The sequence below is a fragment of the Trematosphaeria pertusa genome, assembly GCF_010094035.1.
Source record: "Trematosphaeria pertusa strain CBS 122368 unplaced genomic scaffold BU26scaffold_5, whole genome shotgun sequence".
In the NCBI taxonomy this organism is placed as follows: Eukaryota; Fungi; Ascomycota; class Dothideomycetes; order Pleosporales; family Trematosphaeriaceae; genus Trematosphaeria; species Trematosphaeria pertusa.
Genome location: NW_022987216.1, coordinates 1,172,600 through 1,196,098, shown reverse-complemented (window position 1 = coordinate 1,196,098; position 23,499 = coordinate 1,172,600). Strand labels below are relative to the sequence as shown.

General features: G+C 54.1%; 11 protein-coding genes and 1 non-coding gene across 12 annotated transcripts in view; 6 read left to right on the top strand and 6 right to left on the bottom strand.

Annotated features, from left to right (window-relative positions):
* Positions 1-1,172, bottom strand: part of BU26DRAFT_530000 (uncharacterized protein) — a gene marked incomplete at both ends in the record, with an annotated part of 1,661 nt that extends 489 nt beyond the window's left edge. The window contains 4 exons of the mRNA XM_033830932.1: positions 5-115; positions 319-369; positions 418-936; positions 1,049-1,172. Coding sequence (XP_033685937.1) covers positions 5-115; positions 319-369; positions 418-936; positions 1,049-1,172 — 805 coding nt within the window. The remainder of the gene's footprint in view (positions 1-4; positions 116-318; positions 370-417; positions 937-1,048) is intronic.
* Positions 1,173-3,665: 2,493 nt separating this feature from the next.
* Positions 3,666-6,346, top strand: BU26DRAFT_562895 (OPT family small oligopeptide transporter; the record flags this gene model as incomplete). The annotated part of the gene is made up of 7 exons (XM_033833083.1): positions 3,666-4,027; positions 4,074-4,197; positions 4,243-4,410; positions 4,465-4,676; positions 4,731-5,797; positions 5,885-6,225; positions 6,278-6,346. 7 exons carry the CDS (start codon positions 3,666-3,668, stop codon positions 6,344-6,346), a joined length of 2,343 nt encoding a protein of 780 aa, XP_033685936.1.
* Positions 6,347-6,608: 262 nt separating this feature from the next.
* BU26DRAFT_517710 (amidase signature enzyme) lies at positions 6,609-8,504 on the top strand. The gene is made up of 2 exons (XM_033828638.1): positions 6,609-6,730; positions 6,786-8,504. The coding sequence occupies exon 2, from the start codon at positions 6,856-6,858 to the stop codon at positions 8,452-8,454; it is 1,599 nt and encodes a 532-aa protein (XP_033685935.1). The 5' UTR covers positions 6,609-6,730; positions 6,786-6,855; the 3' UTR covers positions 8,455-8,504.
* A 142-nt stretch (positions 8,505-8,646) lies between these two features.
* Positions 8,647-9,579, top strand: BU26DRAFT_603449 (methyltransferase type 11). The gene has a single exon (XM_033835424.1). The coding sequence runs from the start codon at positions 8,709-8,711 to the stop codon at positions 9,459-9,461; it is 753 nt and encodes a 250-aa protein (XP_033685934.1). The 5' UTR covers positions 8,647-8,708; the 3' UTR covers positions 9,462-9,579.
* Positions 9,580-9,935: 356 nt separating this feature from the next.
* BU26DRAFT_529997 (general substrate transporter) lies at positions 9,936-11,961 on the bottom strand (the record flags this gene model as incomplete). Its single annotated transcript, XM_033830931.1, has 7 exons — positions 9,936-10,160; positions 10,231-10,319; positions 10,366-10,499; positions 10,637-11,183; positions 11,238-11,465; positions 11,521-11,845; positions 11,899-11,961. 7 exons carry the CDS (start codon positions 11,959-11,961, stop codon positions 9,936-9,938), a joined length of 1,611 nt encoding a protein of 536 aa, XP_033685933.1.
* Positions 11,962-12,494: 533 nt separating this feature from the next.
* BU26DRAFT_562891 (GMC oxidoreductase) lies at positions 12,495-14,291 on the top strand (the record flags this gene model as incomplete). The annotated part of the gene is made up of 1 exon (XM_033833082.1): positions 12,495-14,291. One exon carries the CDS (start codon positions 12,495-12,497, stop codon positions 14,289-14,291), a length of 1,797 nt encoding a protein of 598 aa, XP_033685932.1.
* Positions 14,292-14,321: 30 nt separating this feature from the next.
* On the bottom strand, positions 14,322-15,270 carry BU26DRAFT_273674 (putative alcohol dehydrogenase). The gene is made up of 2 exons (XM_033821408.1): positions 14,591-15,270; positions 14,322-14,539 (listed from the first exon to the last, which is right to left on the bottom strand). The coding sequence occupies exons 1-2, from the start codon at positions 15,175-15,177 to the stop codon at positions 14,353-14,355; spliced, it is 774 nt and encodes a 257-aa protein (XP_033685931.1). The 5' UTR covers positions 15,178-15,270; the 3' UTR covers positions 14,322-14,352.
* Positions 15,271-17,495: 2,225 nt separating this feature from the next.
* BU26DRAFT_273657 (uncharacterized protein) lies at positions 17,496-18,491 on the bottom strand. Its single transcript, XM_033821407.1, has one exon. It carries the CDS (start codon positions 18,366-18,368, stop codon positions 17,736-17,738), a length of 633 nt encoding a protein of 210 aa, XP_033685930.1. The 5' UTR covers positions 18,369-18,491; the 3' UTR covers positions 17,496-17,735.
* Positions 18,492-19,062: 571 nt separating this feature from the next.
* Positions 19,063-19,763, bottom strand: BU26DRAFT_273655 (uncharacterized protein). Its single transcript, XM_033821406.1, has one exon. It carries the CDS (start codon positions 19,590-19,592, stop codon positions 19,191-19,193), a length of 402 nt encoding a protein of 133 aa, XP_033685929.1. The 5' UTR covers positions 19,593-19,763; the 3' UTR covers positions 19,063-19,190.
* BU26DRAFT_273654 (uncharacterized protein) lies at positions 19,764-20,386 on the top strand. Its single transcript, XM_033821405.1, has one exon. It carries the CDS (start codon positions 19,936-19,938, stop codon positions 20,296-20,298), a length of 363 nt encoding a protein of 120 aa, XP_033685928.1. The 5' UTR covers positions 19,764-19,935; the 3' UTR covers positions 20,299-20,386.
* Positions 20,387-22,071: 1,685 nt separating this feature from the next.
* BU26DRAFT_t26 lies at positions 22,072-22,156 on the top strand. The gene has a single exon. It is a non-coding gene; the product is annotated as a tRNA-Val (tRNA).
* A 465-nt stretch (positions 22,157-22,621) lies between these two features.
* On the bottom strand, positions 22,622-23,384 carry BU26DRAFT_273632 (uncharacterized protein). Its single transcript, XM_033821404.1, has 2 exons — positions 22,871-23,384; positions 22,622-22,814 (listed from the first exon to the last, which is right to left on the bottom strand). The coding sequence occupies exons 1-2, from the start codon at positions 23,169-23,171 to the stop codon at positions 22,630-22,632; spliced, it is 486 nt and encodes a 161-aa protein (XP_033685927.1). The 5' UTR covers positions 23,172-23,384; the 3' UTR covers positions 22,622-22,629.
* Between the last annotated feature and the right edge of the window lie 115 nt (positions 23,385-23,499).

Genomic DNA, 23,499 nt, shown 5'->3' with positions numbered 1-23,499 from the left:
GTACCAGCAGTACCAGCAGTACCAGCAGTACCAGCAGTACCAGCAGTACCAGCAGTACCAGCAGTACCAGCAGTACCAGCAGTTCCAACAGTGCCCGCAGTTCCGGCAGTACCAGCTAGGGTGAGGTTAGCAGAATCTTGGATGAAGTTGAGTATTCACTAACCAGCAGGAGCAGTTCCAGCAGTTCCAGCAGTTCCAGCCGTTCCAGCCGTTCCAGCAGTTCCAGCCGTTCCGGCAGCGGCAGGGGCAGCAGCGCCTGCGGCACCAGCTAAGATCATGTTAGCCAAGTTTCAGAGTGAAGGTAAGTATCTCACTAACCGGCAGCAGGTTGTGCGGCAGCAGGCTGAGCAGCGCCTGCGGCACCAGCACCTATGATGTGTGAGCGTGGACATGATCGTGGGGCAAGAAAAAACTAACCAGCTGCGGCGGTGGCGTTACCCGCACCCGCCATCTGGACGGGGACACATCCACCGAAGGGACCAGCACGAGCGGGGTTCATGCACTTGACCATGCAGACGTTACTCTGGCCCGCAACCGTACCGGTGCAAGCGGCGTCAGCCGGGATAGCGACGTTCAGAGGCAGGTCCTGCATCTGTTGGTCGTTGTTGCGGCCACGAGCATTGCCGTCAACGTTCTGGGTGACCTGAAGCATGGTGTCGAAGCTCTGGCCAGTGCCGGACGCATCCATCATGCAGGTGTATGGGCCAGCGCCGTCACCGTTGACCTGGTGGAGCGTCATCATGAGCTGGCCGCCCGCAGAGACCTGAGGGAGCGTCTGGCCGTTGAGCTGCATGACCTGTGCGGTGCCGGCCTCGACATCGTTGGTGCCTCCGCCAAGGGTCTCGCCGCAGGTGTCCGCAGCGTCACCTCGGAAGCGGGTGGCGTCCTGCTGGAAGGGGTTGCGCCTCGTGCCATCACGGGGTGTGTTGGGGTCAACTGTTGATTGTGAGCATATTGTGTTGGAGAAAATGAGCAGAGTGTGTCTCTATGGAAGGAACAAGTCCAAGATCCACCCGAGGATATCAGGATCGGAGTTGGCAAGACTTACCTCCAATAGCGGATCCGGCACCGCCCATATCACCTGTGGCTCCGGTGATAGCGCTGTGGCCTGCCACAAGCTGGCTGGTGGCCAAAAGGCCGAAAGAAACGATGGTGGACTTAGAGAAGTACATTTCTGAACCGGTCAGAGTAAAAATTAAATGAATAGACAAGTATTAGAATGAAGGGAAGTAGTGATTACTGTAGAGGCTGGATGGGAACCTTGAGTGCTGATGGCCTTCATTCCTGGGTATCCGTCCCATCATTTATACATGTCGACATCTTCTGAAAACCGAGGACCGGAAGCCTTCAAGCATGCAGCGATTCGTTGTTCATGCACGGCCGACCGGATTCCGAATTGGTGACTGGACTCCGTTTTGGCCAAGAGATGAAAAATTTCCTGATCAGGCTTCCAGGTCTCGTAGATGGTCAGAGCAGTGGGCTTGGCAGCATGTTTTAAACCTCCTCGGTGCGCGACGAAACATGATTGAGGCAAGAATAGAAGGCGGAAACATGCGTTTAACTGTTTCGCACGGTGTGTTGACACATCTCAAGCATGGAGGGACCGTGTTTGCCGACGGTGACGGGCCATGTGACTCGAATGGCACCTGCGATGAAACTGTGAGAGTAGAAGAGCAGCCAAGGAATGGATAGCCGAGACGGAATGAAACTAAAGATAGATGGGAGAAGTGTTTTACTGAGGAAATGCGGGGCTACCTCCATAGCAGGTCCATCTGATATGGGAGATGCCTAAGCTTCAACTGCCCGCAGATCGGGGAAGCTTGGCGGTCAACTCAAATCATGCGTATGTGGCTGGTGAAACAGCGAAGGAGAGAAGAAAACAGAGACTCTGAAAATAATTCGAAAATGTGATGGCGGAAGGAAAGGCTAGAATGAGTAAGCCATGGACTAGGTCCATTTGATAACTTGGCTGCTAAGTCCCATTTCGCGTGATGAGAAGATGGTTGATGGCGAGTATATTGCGAACACCACCTAGCTGTTTCTCTAGTGTGAGGTGGGCGTGCTCCGGAACTGTGCCCTGTGGCTGGGGACAGAATTTCGACCATGCCAGGTCGGGCTCTGAACGTCCCCAGGAAACAAGGTTTGGCTGGCGGTTTTGACACAATGAAGCAAATGCGAGCCGAGGGATCCAAGCTGAGTCGGCTGTTTCGGCATCGCGAAGCAGTTCCGGGTTAGCATTGGTTCTCGCTGGAGTTTCGTTCTTTCCTCTTCGGGACGTCCAGTCTCGATTCGTGTCGCATCGTGAGTTTCATGCGCGATTGAGTCGCGCCGAGGTAGATCCGGGGTGTTTCTGCGCTCGGTAGGGTCGTCTTCCGGTGCGGAATGTGGCAGACGGCCTGAGACTGATCAATGCGGCGTGGCAATGGCGGTTGCGGAGCGGTCGGGGCAGGACGGTCGAGGTTGAGGTCATATTCGACGATTACATAAGTGGCGGTCCGTGCACGCTGGGCGGGCGGTAGTCTGAGGAGCGCCCTGCGGCTGAATGACGACGTCGACAACTCCAGTACACGAAGACGAAGACATGTCTGCGGCCGTTGTAAGCCTTCGGACTGTTGCAAGTGCTCATATCGTTCGTGTGGTAAGAAGACCTCTTCTCCACGAACCATCTCGCTAACCGAAGCAGTCTACGTTCGGCTCCCTGTTGCTTTATCGATGCGTGTCCTCTCCCCTGCCGCCTCCTCGAGTTGACCACAGGATAATCGATGTTCTTTCGCCGAAAAGCGCCGTATAAAGTACATGTCTTTGGTCTCCCGAAGCTGCGTCGGCCCCCAGCGCGCATGCCTCGTCCTAGGAGCGGGTGTGAACGCCGGACGGCGACTTTCCGTCGCTTCACTGCAGGACAGTACTTTTCAGCTCGATCGCGAGTCGATGATAAGCAGATAGGTGATATGCGATGGCGCAACGCGTGGCACGATTTTTACAGATATTTCCATACACTGAGTGGCGAGGCAGCTCAGCGGTCGGCGGCTGCTGCTTGTCTGCGGCGCAGTGCTCTGTAAGTGTTAGTGTCTAGATAAGTATCCTACCCTGAATGCTATGCTCGTATCACCAACTTCTTTCTACCACGTTCTATACTTCCTTATCTGCTTCATTATCTTGCCAGCTTCGACACACGCTTTATCCCACTCCCCTCCTCTGCTGGAGCGATAGCCCGAGGCGATGCGTCGGGCTCTCCATGGCTCTATCGTCGGTGCTGGAGCGGGCAATATCTCCGCCGGGAATGATGCCGTTGTTGGGCGGGGTAGGTCCTTTATCATACGAATGGAGGCACAAGCGCGGGGCCTGGTGTTATCGCGAGGCTGGGATCATCACACGAACCCTGGCGTGTGGTTACATTGAGTACTTCCTCCCTCTTTCGGCTAAGCGCACCTCTGCCGGTGGATTAACGTTGGTTATCACGGCTCATTTATTGCCGAGCCTGAACACCCGACCTCATCAACTCGATTCTGCGTTCGCAATTGAGATTCCAGCGCAATAGTGGCGCGGTGACCGAATATCGCGAGAAACCAGAGGCCGCTGCTCAAGCGCCTCCCTCCACCGAAGAAGTCGCACCAGATTCGCCACAGGAAACCCCCCTCGAATACGATCACCAACACGGCGCCAACATGAGCGATCCTTTAGGTGAGAAGGGGACGTACAGCACGTCAATTGAGACCAGCCCTGGAGTCCTCACCGAAAAGACGCACCAGTGGGACCCGAACTTGCCCCAAGAGAAAGTTGATGAATTGCTCGCCGCCACACGCGACGGAGATCCAGAAGCCGTCAGAAAAGCGCAGGCAGATTTCGTTGAAGACTCGCCTTATCAGGAGGTCCGAGCCGCGGTCAAGAACACCGATGGTGGAGAGCCCGCCAACACTGTGCGAGCATGGGTTCTCGGCATGCTCTTCGTGACCCTCGCTTCCGGTGTTAACATGTTTTTGTCAATGCGGAGTCCGGCGATCAACTTTCCGAACATTGTGGTCCTTCTGTAGGTCGACCTGGGTTCGATTATAGATTGCTGCTGAACCCGTCAGTCTAGTCTACCCGTGCGGTGTGGTCTGGGCCAAAGTAATGCCAACGAGACGGTTCAGGACGTTTGGTCTAAGCTGGACCTTCAACACTGGTCCATTCAATATCAAGGAACATGCGGTCATCACTGTAGGTTTCTTTCTTGGCCCTGCAGCCTGGTACTGAACGTGATAGATCATGGCCGGCATATCCATCAACTACGCCTATTCCACAGATGCCCTTCTGGCTCTGCTTGGAAGGCCCTTTTACAACCTGCCCATGTCGTGGGGTTTCCAGTTGCTCTTTACTTTAAGCAGCCAAGTGATTGGAATTGCAATTGCCGGGCTCTTTCGCCGCTTCTTAGTAGGAGGATATAATATCACGTGTGCAAAATTTCATCGCTGATTCAGTTGCTAGGTATGGCCTGCTGCTCTTCTCTGGCCTAATCAGTTTTCGAATGCTGCACTCTTGACCGCCTTGCATGACAACAGCCAAACTGAGCCAAGCGTAAACGGATGGCGTGTATCGCGGACACGCTTCTTCTGTTACGTCATGGGAGGGATGTTCCTCTACTATTGGTTGCCCGGCGTCCTATGGCAAGGCTTGAGCGTTTTCGCGTTCATCACTTGGTGAGTGAGGTTACGCTCCAACCCAGCCGTGCAGAAGTTCTGATTCTGCGCTAGGATTAAGCCCAACAATATTGTATTGAACCAGCTTTTCGGCGGCTACACCGGCCTGTCCCTAATCCCGCTGACCTTCGACTGGACCTACGTCTCAAGCTACTTACAGGACCCTCTGCTTGCACCAGCGCATGCGCACTTTAATACGCTCATCGGCTTGATCATCTTCGTGATCATTACCACCATCGGCGTGTCCTTCACAGGTTCCTGGTATTCCGACTACCTCCCGATCAATACCTCCCAAACTTTCGATAATACTCAAAGTGCATACAACGTCTCGCGAATCCTTGGCCCTAATTTTTCGTTCGATCTCGCCAAATACAAAACTTATTCCCCGATGTTCTTGGCCCCAACATTCGCGCTGAACTATGGGCTCAGCTTTGCAGCCCTAACAGCCGCAATAGTCCACGCCATCGTCTTCCATCGCAAGGAGATTTGGTACCGATTCAAGGCAGCGCGCAACCAGGAGCCCGATATCCACATGAAGTTGATGGCCAAGTACGCCCCCTGTCCGGACTGGTGGTACGGTATCCTGTTGCTCGTATCAGTCATCTTCGGGCTCGCGACTATTCTATCATACGAATCGCAGCTACCGTGGTGGGCATACTTCGTCTCTTTGATCGTTGCCTTGGTCTTCACCATTCCGACCTGCATGATCTATGGAATTACAAACATCATGCTCTCACTCAACGTCATCTCCCCGTTCCTAGCTGGCTACATGATCCCCGGAAAGCCCATCGGCGTCATGATCTTCAAGGTCTACAGCACCATTACACTTGGGCAGGCACAGCTCTTCTCCGGGGACTTGAAACTGGCCCACTACATGAAAGTTCCGCCCAAGACGGCGTTTTCAGCACAAGTCGTCGCTACCTTATGGGCGAGCTTTGTGCAGATTGCGGTAATGAATTGGACTTTAGGTAATATCGACGGCGTCTGTGATCGTCTTCAACCGGGAAGGTTTACGTGCCCTAACGGACGTGCGTTCTTCTCAAGCAGCATTACATGGGGTGTTATTGGGCCTCAGCGCATGTTTGGGCCGGGATCTATCTATTGGACGATACACTGGTATTGTAAGTCAATCCAACACATCATGCAGCCTAGCGTGCCTCGGTGGATAAAGGCAAACGAGGGCTCTGCTAATAGTACTACCATCTCAGGGCTTATCGGCGCTGCCCTCCCAGTTATCTTCTTCTTCCTCATCCGAGCTGCGCCCAAGTCTCCACTCCGATACTTGAACGCACCCGTCATGCTCGGCGCAATGGCCTGGCTACCGCCTGCGACGCCATTGAGCTTCTCTTCGTGGGCCATCTTTGGCTTAGTCTTCAACTACTGGATCATGCGCAAATGGCATGGCTGGTGGCACAAGTACAACTATATCACGGCGGCTGGCCTCGACTCCGGATTGATTTTGTCGACTATCGTGATTTTCTTCGCGGTTACGTTCAAAGAGTATCCGGTACCGCAGTGGTGGGGAAATATCAAACCTTTTGAGACTACGGTAAGCCACCTGAATCCATTTAGAAGTAGGGAAGAGGACACTAACTGTATAGGATTACTTGAATACTGCGATACGTAAAAGCGTAAAAGAGGGTGAGACGTTCGGTCCGAAGAGCTGGTGATTAACCTCGTCATCGCGACATCTGCCGGGAGGGACACTATCATACATGGGTACTCGTTTACCTGTGGAATTCACCGTGCATCGGCTCATCGGTAGTTGGCATCTCGGAACTAGCACTAGCTCCCGAATGTTAGTCAGATTAAATCGATCTAAGTCATAACAGGCAGGTGCTAAACAGTCTTGGCGCTGAACGTCATGCCGATAATCGGCATAAATGGCACGCCATGATCCGTGATAAGCTCCAACAACACCATGATCATTATCAACAGAGCTGACCAAGAAGCCTTCGGAATCAAAGGTTATCGCCATGTCAGCAGCGGCTCGTTAAGGATGGCAGACACTTCCGCGGGTCGGATTAAGTATAAGACAGCTCCCGAGCGCAGTGGTAATGGCAGCATGCTCGTTTCCTTTTTAGCTGTTTGTTAACCGAAGGTCTTCAGGATGGTACACGTCTTTTCGGTTGCGCTGACCGCAGGGCTACTCCTCAGTCGGAGTGTTACGGGGCAGACTATGCCCTTCGACGCTCGCGAAGCTACGATAGATTCCGTTCACCATGCTGTTTATTCTGGCCTTTCAACGTGCCGAGAAGTTGCCTCCTCCTTCATCGCACGCATCGAGGCGTTCAACAGCCGCACCAATGCTGTCATCACGCTCAATCCCAACGCTCTCGCAATAGCGGATTCCCTGGACGAATCTCTTGCTGCTGGAAACGCTACAGGGCCATTGTTCTGTGTCCCCATCCTGCTCAAGGATAATTATGACACTGCGGATATGCCAACCACGGGTGGAAATCTAGCTTTGAACGACTCCAGGCCGACGGAGGACGCGCCGAGCGTCGTTGCATTCAAGAATGCTGGCGCAATTATCCTGGGGAAGGCGAATTTGCACGAGCTGGCATTGGAGGGACTCAGTGTGTCTTCTTTGGGTGGGCAGACGATTAACCCGTATGATGCTACTCGTACGCCGGGTGGAAGCTCAGGAGGAACTGGCGCAGCAGTAGCGTCTTCGTTCTGTGTTTTCGGAACCGGGACGGATACTGTGAATTCGTTGAGGAGTCCGGCGTCCGCAAACTCACTGTTTAGCATTCGGCCTACACGCGGTTTGATCACGAGGACCGGCATTATTCCCATCTCTTACACGCACGACGTTATTGGCCCCATCGCTCGTTCTATTAAGGACGTAGCCGTTGCTCTGACTGTCATGGCAACTACTGGCTACGACGTTGCTGATAACGCAACGGCACTTGTTCCCTCCGCAAACCGTAACGTCGACTACGCCGCCTCCCTATCTACTAGCACGCTCAAAGGCGCCCGATTAGGTGTGCTAAACGGTTTCTTCAACCGAACCGCTTCTCCAGAAGTCACCCCCGTCAGCGACGCCATGGACTCTTTCATGCAGAAGCTAGAGTCCGCAGGCGCAACTCTGGTCCCTATCAACGAAAGTATCTACAACGCGACCGCCATCCAAGCGGCCTACGATGTCCAGCGGTTCGAGTACCGCGAGCTCATGGACCAGTACCTGCAGCGCCCTTCGTTGTCCGGCGAACATCCACACACGCTGAACGAACTGTATAGTCTAAAAGCAGGGAACGGTTCAGAAGGAGAGTTCCTTGTCATACCAGCGCAGTACGAATACGTAAACACTGCTCTAGTCTCCTCAACAGCAAACGCAACATACAACGACCGCATGACCGGGATCCGCAACCTCACCCTCGCACTCCAATCCACATTCATCTCCAACAACCTTGACGCACTCATCTACCCCGAGCAAAAGAACCTCGTCGTGAAAATCGGATCGCCGTCGCAATCTGGTCGGAATGGGATTCTCGCGGCGCTTACAGGTAGTCCCGTAGTCACTGTTCCAGCGGGTTTTAGCGAGCCGAGCGAGGAGGCGCCCGTTGGCGTCCCGATTGGGATGGAGATTTTGGGGCGGCCGTGGAGCGAGGAGAAGCTGCTAGGGATCGGGTATCAGATTGAGATGTTGACGCATGTGAGGAGGCCACCGGTGTGGGCGATGGAGAGTGTGGAGGTGGGCGCGTATGAGGAAGTGCCGATAGTGCGGCCGGATGCGGGAAATGTCGCGAGTGTGTATCCGTTGGGGACGTTGTAGGTGGACATTGGAGCTGTTATCAGTTTGTGAGAACAGAGACCCGAATTTATCCTCTCTGATCAAAGGCTTCGCCATATATATGGTGTTCCGCCCATGCGAACCCCATACCCGCATACAGTTTAGCGTGATGCGAACTTCCCCGCCTCTAGTTTTCTCACCCAGCCTGCATCTTATCATCACATCTCCGCCCACCCACAACCTAAACCGCAATTCTCTACGCGGGCCCCGACTTCCTATAGATTAATATTGGTACTATGGCGCAAAGCATACCGCTCTACGACCGTCCCGACTTCTTCGCCAACTACCTCGGACTCCCACGGCAGCAATTCGGCCACGACGGCGCCCCAGAATGGCCCACGCTCCGCGAAATGGTCGGCGAAGTCCGCAATCAAAAAGTCCTAGATCTTGCATGCGGGCTAGGATGGTTCGCGCGCTACGCGATCGAAAGCGGCGCAACCTCAGTCCAAGCCGCAGATATCTCAACCAAGATGATCGCAAAAGCAGAGGAGCTAACTGCGCAAGAGCTGCAGGACAGGATCCAGTATCGCGTGGCAGATCTCAACGATATCGAGTTGGAAAGCAATACGTATGACTTGGTATATTCCAGTCTAGCGCTGCATTATCTCCCTAACGCCTCCTTCACGCGCCTCCTCGCCCAAATCCACGACTCCCTTAAGCCAGGCGGCCGCTTCGTCTTCTCAGCCGAGCATCCCATATACACCGCGCCTTCAAATCCGGCGCTCCAGAAATTGCCGGACGGGAGCGAAGTGTGGCCGTTGAACTGGTACGCGGACGAGGGGCTGAGGGAAACGAACTGGCTGGGCGGCGTGAGAAAATATCATCGGACGATGACGACGTACATGAGGGGCTTGCTTGGCGCGGGTTTTGAGTTAAGGGATTTTGTGGAATGGATGGCGACGAAGAAGGATGTCAGTATGTATCCGGAGTGGAGGGGCGAGAAGGAGAGGCCGATGTTTTTGCTTGTTAAGGTGGAGAAGCTGAAGTGATATTTCGCCAATGAGCACTACGTCGTTCTTCGGTTATGAGAGTCGATATCATGCGTTGGACTTTCCAGCGATAGAAACCCACAACGGTCTGTTACCGAGCGATATGCTCTCCCTGTCGACATCAAGGACACTATGGAGACCGTTCGAGAAAACGGCCTATAGGGAACTAGCTCGGCAACTGTGCCGCTTCTTGCCTCACGCAGCAATATCATTTAAGACGTAAGCAAGCCGGAAAACACTGCTATAGGGTACTGCGGTTTTGGTCGCAATTATCAGTGCTTGTAGTAGGCCTCCCGGACTGAGGCATACGCCTGGCGTTCCTGGCCCTACTTGCCGCACGCAGCGTGTCGCAGATTCCAATGTGCAAGGTAGACTAACGGGGGACAGCAGGTGAAAAGGTAGAGTGGGAGGAAAGTTTTCGAATAAGTGCTTGTGGGGGTTCCTTCACCTATTTCCCACTACAGTGCCTGCTGCCTACTTCTTCCCCTGGAAACTAGTCCTCTCAACATGCTCGTTCTCTTCTTCCATGCCCTTACTCTCGCTGTCCGGCATCTCGACACTACCACTCCCGTTCGGCATCGAAAACTCGCGGACCTGGCGCTCAAGCTCCTCCATCTGGTCCTTATTCGCATCTGTGAGATGCACAGCGACTGGGTCGCCGAAGAGCTCATCGATCTCTTCAAGTGACAGGCCTTTGGTCTGTTTCATGTCAGTCGCGCGCACTTGGGCGGAGTGCAACAGTCCGAAAGGAGAGGCGAGTGTTACTTACCTCGGGGTAGAACCGCCATACGATAATGACGTTAACGATGCAAAGGCACACAAACACCATATAGAACTTCCATCCAATGGCAGCAAAACCTAGACTGCATTAGCATATTGTCGAAGTAAGAATCGATGGACTTACTCGTGGGTGCCACCCCCACAAACAACGCTGTCCCTGCAAACTGCCCAAACAGACTCAACGCCACGCCTAAACCCCTCGTCTCCATCGGGAAAACTTCACTACATATGACGTATTGCTGATTGTCCATGCACGAGCTGTTTTCCTAGTTAGTATATCTCTTCAAATTGTGTCGGAGGCTCTTTGTCTCGATCGGGCTTTGCTGCGAAGGCCCCGAAAGACCACTACCCTGGTATCTCGAGCAACAATTGCAGGCACCTGGGCTGAGACTTACCTATAGAACGCCACATAGAGGAAAATGAAGAACACGCCAAACCCCAGCCCCACCTTATTATCGGAGCCGGTCTGCACGTAGTACTTTGTGAGCGCGGCTTCGAAGATAAGACTCACACCGCAGCCGGCGATCCCTAGCATGTAGAAGGGCTTCCGCCCGTACTTATCCATGATGAAGAAGGCGGACGTCGTATTTCCCCACATACCAACACAGTTCCAAAAGGCGATGAGCAGAATGGGAATCGCGCCCTTCACGCCCAAGCGTTGATATAGAGAGACTTGGTAGTTATTTACGACAAGGTTCCCGGTACCGACGTTGATGAGCTGGGAGCCCATGCCGATAGCGACGCGGTGAAGGAAGGACTTGCGGCGGAAGAAATCCCACCAGTGGACGATGTGGAGCTGCTCACGGCGCTGCTGCTCAAGCAGAAATTGCTGCGTCATTTGGTAGAACTCCTTGCGGGCGAAAGTATCGTCAGGGTCGTCGGGGTTAGCGTGGAGACGTTGCAGGTTGCGCCAGGCGTGCTCTTTGCGGCCATTTGAGAGGACTAGATGGGATTATAAGATGGGGTGAAGAATGATAGAGGGTAGAGAGGACTCACGCCATCGCGGGCTCTCGGGTAGCTTTGCGCTTCCTGCGAGAAGAATGAGGACAGGGATGAGTTGGACTGCGAAGGGGAAGCGCCATTGGAAGCTCGAGTTAGAATCATAGTAGCAGCCGAAGCCGATGAAGCCTGTCAGCGCATACCCGGTCGCAAGCGCCATGCCATGAAATCCAATGTGTCTTCCTCGATGCGTAGGCGTCGCAAGTTCAGACTGATATAATGGGACTACAATCCGTCAGCACCTCACTCTCCAGTCATTGTCGTAAACTCTATGACTTACCACCGCACACCATCATGCCTATCCCCCATCCCATGATAAACCTGCTCGCTTGAAACATGGCAATGTTGGCTGCGCCCGTCATCAGGCTTCCGCCGACAATGCAAACCGCGCATGCAAACTGAATTGTTCGTAGCCTTCCAAAAGCATGCGTCGTCCAAGCCGTGAAGAGCGCTCCTAAAGCACCGCCTGTAGAAAAGAGGCCATTCATCAAGCCCGTAATGACGTTCGTATGTGCGAGGCCCGGTCCCTCTTGCGCGAGGTTGAAGTATTCATACCATTGCGGTTGGCCGATAGTTTGCGCGATGATGGACGCTCCATAGCCATACTGAGCACCTATCAGCGTCATGATGTTCATGTTTCTGGTGGCGGAATATGTACCGTGATGGAACCCAGAGCCGCAAAGAGCGACACGCCCGTCGCATATCGATTTCGCTTGACCATGATGACTCCCTTTCAGCTTCAACGATGATGGTGCGAAAACAACGGATAGGAAAAGACCTTCCGTACCCGATCTAAGTCGTTATTGTCTTTATCAATATCCCGCCGTTCCCGGTTCTTACATTTCGTCCAAGTCTCAATCCTGGGGAATGTACGGCGTTGACCACTTCCCCGCAATTCTCCACACTCGCCGTTACTTCCGGAGATGATCGCAGCTTGGTTCATCCCGCATGTAGCATATTACGGAAGCATCGTCATGCACTAACCTGCTGCAGCACGTGTCATGAGGGTTCGCCCTGCAGCGACGAGTGTCGATCCTCCGGAAATAGACTACCGGGCGTAAGAGCGAAGTCCTCTCCAACGCAGATCTTCAACTTTCACATCTTAGCATCTAACTTCTCCAATGCTGACAGGAAAGTTTGGAGATGATCAAAAGGCGGAGATGCGGGGACGAGGAAATGTCCGACGCGTGTTTCGCTCTTCTCCGCAGAAGATGTTACGCTCGTATCATCTCGCAAATGATCCTAGAAAACTCCATGACCGTAGATGAGAAGGAAACAATGGTCGCAGCAGAAGAATACGACTTCATAATATGCGGTGGAGGAACTGCAGGCCCGGCGGTCGCAGCGCGCCTTGCTGAAGACCCGTCCCTTAGCATCCTCCTGATCGAAGCCGGAAAAGACAATGTAGACCTCGAAAACACCCAGATGGTGGGCGGCTGGTGGCTCAACTTCGACGGGCCTCATGACTGGAACCTTCTCAGCGCACCACATGCTTCGACCGAGTCGCGCATCCAAAAGCTTAGTCGCGGCAAGTTCCTGGGCGGCTCCTCAGCAGTCAACGGCACACTAATGGTGCGCGGTATGCGACAGGACTACGAGGACTGGGAGGCCATGGGTAATCCAGGTTGGAATGCTGAGGCCATGTGGCATTACTTCAACAAATCCGAGACCTTCCACCCAGAACCCGGATTCAATACGGACTGGAGTAGCCATGGGACGAGCGGACCGATACATACGAGCGTGCATCCGAACGCGCCGATTACCGATGCGGTTATGCGAAGCTTTGTACATAAAGGATTGCCGTTGGTGGAAGACATGTTCGCGAGCGGGACCACTGTGAATGGATGCGGACACTGTACGCGCAGCGTGTGGCAAGGCGAGCGAATGACGGGAAGCGAGTATCTGCGCGACCGATTCGATCCTGAGAAGAAGTGGAAACATGCCAATTTGAAGGTGGTCTTCGAGCACGCGGTGGTCCGTGTACTCTTCAACGATGACCTACGCGCGGTAGGCGTAGAGACACTGGACGAACCCGCTAAAGAGAAGAAGACGTTCCGATGTCGAAAAGAAGTTATTTTGAGTTTGGGAAGCTACGGCTCGCCAAAAGCGCTTCTGCTATCCGGCATCGGTCCCAAAGAAGATCTATACGAAGTCGGCGTGCAACCGCGCGTTGACCGTCCTGGCGTAGGCAGAAACCTCGAAGACCACCTCACGGTCTTCGTCTTCTACGAAGCCAAGCAAGGCACAACCGACCACCTCTTCCAAGGACCCATGTTCGACAAAGCGCGAGAAGAGTGGCGGACGTCGCGGACTGGCACGCTCTCTCGCTCACATTTCGGCGCCTTTGCGTTCACGCGACTTGATGAGCGCTTGGAGACACACAGGCTTTGGAATGAGGAGCTGAGGAAGTCCTTGAAGGCCACGGGAAGAGATCCGATGGGTCTCTTGCCGAATCAGCCGCATGTGGAGTACTTTACGACCGAGCGTTATGCGGCTCCGAAGCATTACGCGAATCCGCCGCCGGCAGGAAAGAGCGCGTTTGCCAATATAATCGAATGTTTCTCGCCGCGATCAAGAGGATACGTCAGGCTTGCGAGTAAGGACCCAGAGGAGAATGCCATCATCCACCATAACTGGTTATCGGATCCCCTCGACGTCTTGGTATATGCCGAAGCTTGTAAGCTCGGTGCTGAGATAATGCTCGAAGGAAGCGGCACAAAGGATCTCATACGGGGCCCATGGCCACCGGGAGACAAACATACGGATTTCACGACGGTGGGGCAGTGGGAAAAGTACGTGAGGGACAACGCGACGACGTGCTTCCATCCGAGCGGCACATGCAAGATGGGCCCGGATACGGACCCTGGAGCCGTTGTCGATGCGCGGCTAAGGGTGAAGGGAGTGAGTAGCCTGAGAATTGCGGATTGCAGTATCATGCCGAAGCTGAACAACGGTCATCCTCAAGCGGTTGCATACGCCATAGGGGAGAAGTGCGCCGATATGATCAAGGAGGACTGGAGCTCGATGTCGAAACGAGAGGCTAAGCTGTAAATTTAGTTTTGATGAACCACTGATGATAATGATATATTTGAGGGTGGCGTCCTTAGAACGGTCAGACACATGTACTACCACCATCAATCTTCAAGTTGACGCCAGTGACAAACGATGCTTCGTCAGAGCAGAGGTAGATCGCAGCATTCGCAAGATCGTTGTTGTCCAGACCCCTTCTAAGTGGCACTGTAGCCTCGAATTGGGCACGGAAGCCCGCATCATTCTTTGCGCCGATGAAGGCCTCGGTTCTGCAAAAGAGTTTAGCACTTGTTGCTGGGCTTTAGGAAAGCGCAACTCACAACCCTGTATAGCCGAGGAGCGGGCATATGGAGTTGACGCGGATTCCATGCGGTCCATATTCGGACGCGAGACCCTCGGTGATCATATTGACAAAGGTCTTGCTCGCGCCGTAATAGACTAACTCTTCCTTGGTATGGTACCCACCGATGGACGAAGTATTTAGCATGATGCCAGCCTTCGTATTCATGAAATATGGCACGACTACCGCAGTGCTCAAGTATATGCTCTTCATGTTGACATCAATCAACATCTGCCACTCCTTTTCTGTCACTTCATGCGACGGTTTCTTCCTGTATGTTGTTCCAGCATTGTTGAACACAACATCCAGTGTGCCAAACTTATCCAGCACCTTCTGCAGCAGCTCCTCCCATGATTGTTTGCTTGTGACATCGGCGTGGACAAAGAGGACTTGGTCGGCGTGGGAGGACGCGATTTCTTCCTCGACGCGTTTACCAGCGGTCTGGTTGATTTCCGCGATGACGACTTTGGCGCCTTCTTGGACGAAGCGCTTCGCGAACGTCTCGCCAAAGCCGCTGCCAGCGCCGGTGATGATGCAGACCTTGCCGCTGAGCCGTTTCGAGGACATGTTGAAGGGGGAGAATGTATAATATGGTTATGCGCAGTGTGGTGCCTAAGTGGCCAAGAATCAGTGTCAAGGAGTAGTAAGCGATGACTCAAGCTCCAGCTCACGCCTCCAGTCTATGGGCCATTTGGGCTTTCATGCTAGTTGGCTGGGCGAAGCCGGGCATCCATCTCCGGTGCACATGAGCTTTCATTCCCCAGGGGGACCAGCTGCCGACGATCCCGGATTTTTGTTGGTGATGCGGGGAAGCACGCTGCGTTGAGCAAGACGGTGGAGATGCTCGAGGGCGGAGAAGGGCGCTTCTGAGTAGATGGAGAGCGTCGAAGCGGGGAAGCTTGCATGCATGGTGGGTTTCCACGGTCGTTCCTCCACGGTCATCTGGAATTGGAGATGCGGGGAAGGTGGAGATTCGGGTCCCGGACGGCTCCACTGAGAAACAAGCGTGAGATAGGATCCATCAGCGGAAAAGCACAGAAGAGTACTTCATCGATTACAAACGCTAATACTGTGGTGACGTGGAGGACAGATGCTTGAGCTTGAGGGTAGATGATCTAGCGAGCCCCTGACTAAGCCTCGGCTAAAATTCCCCACCACCACGCCCACTGCTTTCTTCTGTCTTCTTCAAATCGGTCGTCGACATCAAAAGGCTTTCATATACGTATAGCTTCGCGCGATTAACCACGTATAAGCATCGATTGGGCCTCACTAGGTTCTCATGCTGTCTTAACGCGCGATGCGGTCAAGGACCCCAACAAGGGCACAGCGAAGCCAGATGAAGAGGCCGGTCTGAACCAGCATCTATCCTATCTGTAGACAGAAATGTTACGACGGCTCTTTATGGCGTGTTCGATCCTTGAACGAAGCAAGGCAGTGAAGTGTCTCCTGGGGACGCGTCGCATTCGGAACGAGCGCGACCGCATGCCGACAGACCTTGAGACCGCCCAAAAGGACAACACAGGCAATGGGGTAAGAATGTAAGGTTCGGCAAAAGTCGCAAGAGCGGGCATGTTGAGGCTCCCCTCTACTGTGTACGTTCCTAAGCGGGGACTCGATCCGGCCCTGCGAAGAAGAGCGCGGTGGCTGAATTCCTCTGGGTGATGAACGACGAAAGCCAGGACCTTTGGAAGTCACTCTTCATCCAGCATGAGGCCAAGAGCTCCTTGTCAGGACTGATGGGCTTTTGAATCCTGCTTCCAGCCTACTCCCCCGTTGCCTATGCACTGATGCTCTCTTGGCTGCCACTCCGGACTCCCCGCATCACCATGAATTATCCGACTGCTCGCCTTTCACACGTTTGCAGTCTACAGCCGAAGTTCTTGAGAGCACGGGAGTCCGGTTTTGATGATCGCGCGACGAGCCGTCGAGAGGGACTTTCGGTTCGAAAGTAACGGGCGCCGAGCTATGGTCCGGCCTAGCGAAATAAATACATACTATCCTTACCATACGCCTTATTCTTCCTCCGTGGACTGCTCTTGAACCTTCAAAGGACGTCGAATTCCCCGGGCAGTGTCTCTAAGTTCCTGGCTCTCCTCCCCACAAGACACTTACTCTCTCTCTCTCTCTCTCTCTGTGTGTTGTGGGGAAGTTGGTCGCGTGCGCTCCTTCCCAATTCATCCATATTAATTCCCAGCAGCAGGCGACTACGCCATAATGTTTCGATACCGTGCCAGACACTCTTCGTGTCATCGCACCGGCCAACGGGATCCTGCGAAATGCCATACCCCCTGAGGATTCCGATTGTGATAACGCACGCAAGTGCCGACATACTAAGCATTGTGACAAATATGACCTGGGACCATGCGGCGGGAGCGACCGTAACGCTTGTTTGTACTGTACATCGATTGTCTTGGGAGGCGACGTTGAAAGGACATGAGCACTCTCCCTCCACATACACGGGCTCACATGCCAACTACGCTTCAACCTTCCCGGGCCTTACCTTCCCTCCAAAAATCGCGCATCTACCCCCAAACCTCGTCGATCACTTCCCGAAACATTCTCCGCCGAGAAATCCCATTATGCAAGTTTCCGTTTCACCCTCCGCGCTTGGCAGATGCACGTGCGCAGGCTCCGCCAAGGCCGCAAAAGGGATAAGACGGTGCTGAGACCGCCGCGCACACTTGGCGGGAGCTTGACTCGAGCTTGCGCGGACAGAGGCAACGTCAACTCGTGGGTCTGGACTATGTCTTGTGGGGCGGGTTGCGTAGAGCGAAGGTGCGGAATGTGTCAGGATTTGAAATCTGCGAAGGGAATGGAGAGAAGCAATGGGGATGGGCGGAAAAGGATAGTGGAGAGTATGTGGGATGGGGAAGAGGGAAGAAAGGTTTTGATCACGTAGACGTCCATTGAATTCTATATTTTCTACCACCAGCTCCAGTCGCCGTGAATCGCGCCTCGCATAAAGTAGAAGTTACTCCCGTGTTGCGTTCCGTAATATTGTCATAGTACAGCCAAAAGTCCGACAAAGAAAGGAAAACGTTTGTTCGATTCGCCCCCAAGCCTCCCCAGACACGCGTGGGTCGGCTTGCGCGAGAACTCTTGAATGGGTATCAACGCAGCGCTCTTCAGACCTCAGTGATGGCAACGAGAGTCATCTTGGGTGCCTCAGACTCCTCAGCAACAACCTCGCTACGCTTCGCTTTCCTCTCGCCCTGAGCAGGTGCACCGTTCGCAGCAGAGTTGGCAGGGACGTTGAGACCGGGGTTGACGATGATACCGACACCAGAGCCCTCCTCGCCGGTTCCGAGTTCGACCTTAGGCTGGTCCTTCTGGGCCTCGCGGGCGTAGCCCAAGGCCTCACGGAAGCCCTCGATGTCGCGCTTGATCCAAGCCACGGCGTCCTCCATGGCGGCGAGGTGGTCGTTTGCGGGCTCCGGGGAGCGCTTGCGGAGGTGGTCGAGGGTTTCGATGAGTGATCGTTTGGCTGCGTTTTCCTCAGCGGGTTGTTCTTGCTCTTGTTCGCCTTCGCCTTCCGGCTGCTCTTGCTGTTGCTCTTGTTGCTGACCTTGTTGTCCGTTGCCGTTCTCGGCCGCGCCCGAGGCGAGAGTTGCCATCAATTCCGAGGCCGATCCCGCAGATCCCAGCGAGATTTCACCATCACCGACTACCAGGGCAGGAGAGTAGGCGCCCAAGTTGATGTTAAGCGGGACGGCAGCGACAGCCGCGACGAGAGCGAGGAGAACGTGCTGAGGAAGCATCTTGTCGGTTGGCTGAGTATGGATTATAGACTTTCGACTAAAGATTCGACGAAGAGGTACTGGAAATAATGAACTCAAATGAACGAGGACGTGATCTTTGAAGAGACAGAAATGTCTATCGCCCGGCGACAGAGGAGGCTGATTAGTACAATCGGTGAGAAATGAAGTGAGTGGCCGGACTGGAGAACTGAAAGAGTGGATTCTACTCCATCTTATATCAAAATTGAGGCCCTAGTATCAAGATCATCATGGAGAGCCCCGCCAAGCTAGTCCCGCTGTTTTAAGGCGAGCTTGAAACTTCTGTGAAGCCGGGCCAAGAGCATGCAAGCGTAGCATGGCAGAACTCTCACAGCAGTGCGCGTAGGCGGTCTGCCAAGGCTCTCCCGCCGTTTGAGCTAGCTCGAAACTTCTGTGATGCCGCGCCAAGGAGGATATGCCTGGTGCTCGAATCTGGATGTGCAGGAGGAATGCGCCTAACATGGGACCGCGGCCGAAGCCTGGACCTGTGAAAGAGAGGATGTACCATGTCGCACCCGAGGGGCCAAACCGAATTGAGCTGCAAATCATGTCGCACGTACGCTCCGTGAACGGGAGGCTAGCGGGGACGCGCCGTGATGGTGAGAATGTTTGTTTCTGATCATAGCGGTAAGCAGCCAGTTGAAGCCCTCGCTAGATTCTAGGCTTGCTATGGAGCGACGTTCGAGTTCGTGGAGAAACTACTTCTGACGGGATGCTTGCGGTACCCACCGCATTCTGCTTTCCCAGTCGACAAGAATAGCCTCGCAGCCGCGACAACTGCATATGCATGAAAGCGGGAATTTGTTAGCCAAGCCCAGAGCCGCCTCGAGAAGATTGAGGTGCCAAGAAGAGTACGGATGCAGAGTCGGCTCGACTCGTCCTGTGACCGGATAGCAGGCCTGCAGAGGTATCCTCAGGCACGGAAGCGCGAACAGGCGAGATAGCGGCACTTGGCGGCGTTTCTCCACAGAAGTGGCCAATTTCATCCTGGGGGGGAAAGGCCCAAGGTGACCCCCTCGGCGCTTTGAGCTTCGCGCGTAGAAGCTTCTGGCGAGACGGTCGGCGTGTTAGCCAAGCAGAGCGGCCAAATGCTTCAGCGGCGTGTGCGGCGAGGGGGTTGGAGTGCGAATCGAGGTTGGGGTTTGACGTTCGGCCTTTTCCAGGCACGCAGGCGAGCAAAAGTCTTGGCCGCCCCAAATCCAACATGGACTCCAACAAAGGTGCGACGGCATCTTTCTTGGCCCGCCCCGCTGAGTGGATGCACGCCGCGTATCAAGCTCGCGCTCGGACTGTGACCATCGCTACGCGTGGCGGACGTGCGTGGTACATCGCTGACGCGGACATACCTCCTCGATGCGATAGGCATGCTTAAGCCTGTCTCGGCGCCTCAGTATCTTGCTTCAAGCCTTTCCGGCAGGTGAGGATATCCTCGGCGCGTATGCGGACGCAGAGTCCTGGAGGAAATTGCAGATGTTGAGAAGGGAACGATCGTGGCTGCTGTTGGGCAGGCTGGGCGGCAAAATGCCGCTCATGGAAAAGTAAGAAATCCATGTGCACAGTGCGTCGTTTCCCTAGCCCGGGAACACTCCTGATTGTCAGGAGGAGACATTCAACATCTTGGCGGAGAAGGAGCATTCAACCCCCCTTCCAGTCCGAGAGATCGTCGGGGGGCGGTGCGGTGCTCCTTCGCGGCATTGTTGCATCTATGTGTGCCGTTTTCTCTCGCCAACTTTTAAAAAATGGAATCCCGACAGTCTCGAAGAGCAGTCGAAGAAAATCCTCGCCAGCGTGCTCGCGCGGACAGGATCCACCGCCGGTCTCGGCACCCCACAAAAGGCCCCTCCCCATGGGTGCTACGGACTTCGACTTCGTCGGACTAGTCGATCGCTTGCAGCAAGGGGAAGAAGCATAATCGCGGGACGAGCGTGGAGACTCTGGTGCAGCTCCTATAATAAGTTGTCGGGTATCCTCGTCTCCGAGGCATCCACAGCCAACACTGGATGAAGAGGGTTACCCCTGAGGACATTTTCCATCTCCCAGTCTCTCTCCACCGCAAGGATCTTTCGTTCGTACGCTAAGTCCGATAACATGCTGATGGAAAGAAATCACCCTGAAGAGATCAATACCTGCTTGACAGCCCACGATAGCTCAATATCTAGCTTGGCTCCGAAACGTCCCTTCGTCCACGCTACAAGCCTCACGATGGAGTGCGATGGCTCAAGCTCCCAGGTGCATGGAAACAGTAAGAAGAGCCACGATCCTGACATTGGCGGTGTGTATGCCCTCGCAGAAAGCCTATCCTGTCCAGCACTGGCGTCCCATCCGTACCTCACTTGGTGTGAACCATAGGGACAGTAGAAGCGGAATAACTGCCCGTCTAGTCAACGTTGCAGTCGATATAGGGGCTCGACCAGACTCAGGGTCATCATTCGTGGTTGGAAGCGGCGAGCCGTAAGTCGCACGGTCTTCGTCCCATTGTTGGAGGAGTGCTGACAGCGTAGAACGATGACGGTAGAGGCCGTTCATGCTTGCGCCCACTTCGCAACGACTCCGCCGATGATCGCGAGAAACTTGGAGATCTGGATATGGTGCCGGTGGTTAAGTGTTCTTTCACACCTACGCGCGAGTAATTGAGGTTGCGACAGAGCATGCGGACAAGACACCAACGTGACGAGCCTTGCGTGAACGCCCAATGAAACCTCCCGTCGAACTCATCAATTATCCTAGGTCCACACTACTTCGGCATCGATGGATCGACACAATGCCCCTAGCCGTGATGTCTTGATTATCAAAGCCGAGGCACTCGAAGGCCTCAATGTGTCTTTTTATGGATCGCTCGTCTTCTTCCCCGTCTGAAGAGACAGAACGCGGTGGACCACGGTGTAGAGAACTGAAGTGTAATACCAGAGCCTGCAACAATCTGATTTTGTTCGCCGGTGAGGAGGAGAGGATGCGAGACGGCTTATGACCTCGGCACCAGGAGCTCGCGGCGCGACCGATCCTACACGGACGCTTACGTATTTACGGAGGCGGATACCGCAAGAATGCTTGCACAGACGGTGGTGATGGAACACGTAGTGGTGGAGGAAGGAGGACGATGAAGACGTGAAGGATGAAAGTTGAGATTTTTCGCCTCCGGAATAATTCCGCCCCGCCCCGTCCCTGGACGGTCGCCGTCATAGACTTTCCAGGCAACTTTGCTGACAGTTCCGTCGTCTTCCTTCAAACAGAGTCCTGTTTAGACGGGAAGACGCTCCTCTTGCATTTACACCGTGCCATTAAGGCTGGTGCCTCCAACGCGCCCGTTCCATCACTGTTTTGTCCTCAGGGAAGCTATGAAGAAGGATTCCCATCAGTGTGATTGAAGAGAATGTTCCAATGTTCGGGAGGTAGAATTAATATCTTGCCGTCTCTATCAGATTTACGTGAATCTAGAAGCTGCGCGTGTCACGGAAAGTGCCGTAGTACGTGTTAGTTCCAAACGGGGTAGCCTATCCGCTTCGCTCGCCCCTGCCTCAACGACGCCCCTCCCCCACAATGCAAAATTTTCGACCTAACCAGTGTCCTCTCCCGGGCTTTTGCCAGGGAGGCACAAGCCCAAGTAATGATGGTCTCTAATCGGCTTTCTCTTCTTGAATTTTGTCGTACATATACTAAATAATTTTTCAAATGAGCATAAAACAATGGCTCGGTGGTGTAGTTGGTTATCACGTCAGTCTAACATTTCGTTAGCACACTGAAGGTCCCGAGTTCAAACCTCGGCTGAGTCAATTCTCTTTTTGCTCTTTTGATCTGTAGTCCAAGATCAGATTGGATGGACTCTCTTTTGGTACCGTTCATTGTGCGTGCGTTGTGGGGAAGACGGGATGAAAGCGATTGGGCGGGGAAGCGAGACGCTGTGGTTTTTTTACCCCTACCACATCAACGCCAAATTGGGAGCCATCCATGGCTTATTGTACGCGTCCAGAAGTTTATATTTTTGTACAAGCAAACTTGGGACCGAGGAAGCGCTGGGAGCACGATGTCATATCTAGGCATGCTTCACATCATGAAGGACGGAAGCAGTCTTCGCCCAATATCAACAACTCTCATTCCTGAAGCTATATATTTGTACAGTAAGAAGTCCAATCACCCCAACCTCCCTCCGACAAACTTCGACAAACTCGCACCACCCTACCCCCCGAGCATGCCAGCTCTACCGTCGCTCTTCCTCCAGCTCCCATGCTGATGACGTCGTAGTCGCCTAGTTCTTGTTCTTCCGGACAGCGGGCTTGCGGGCCTTCAGGGACCTCCTCTTCTTTGTGCAGCTCACGCCACTGGCGGCAGAAGCGGTAGCACCGGCATTCGCAGTTGCAGTCGCGCCCGTATTGGCGTTCGCATTGCTGGTAGCCTGGTTGGAAGCGCCCTGGCCGGCGGCATCGCACTGATCTATAAGTTCCATTAGTCCTGCGTTCTGCTGAAGTGAATCATCCAGGAGAACTTACCCTTCTGCTGCGAGCACGCCGAAACGCTCAACTGCGCATTACCGCCGTTGGCAGAGTTCGCGCAAGCATTGAACTGCTGGTCACAGCTACGCTGCAGCGCCGCGCCGATGTTCACAAAGGTGTCACCCTTGACTTGGAACGGGCGGTCGGGATTGCCGGAGTCGACGATGGGAGTGGCTTCGATGCCTCCGAGGGCGCCGGTGAAGGTTTGAAGGTTGTTCTGGCGCTTGAGGTGGGGGTGGGTGGATGGAGCACCAAGGGCGAGAGTGATGAGGGAAGCGACGATGACGGCGGCCTTCATTTTGGTGGTGGTTGATTTTTTGGTGATTGAAACGGTTAAAGAATACGCGTTAGTGGGATAGTAAGATGTAAAGACTGTAGTAGAATCGAACAATGAGTGACCAGACTCGAAAGAATGTAAGGCTGCCGAGGCAAGAAAGGAATGAAAGGCTGCAATGGGCAAATTCAGGCTGCTGCTGGATGGAGGCTAGAGAGAGCGGACGAGGCTGCGATACTTATACCAGGACCATCGCGTTCGTATTCCCGTCATCCCCGCTCCCAACAGCGTTGACTGAAGCTTAGCCCACGCCTCATCGTCATCCCCTCCTCTCGCGACCACACACATGAGA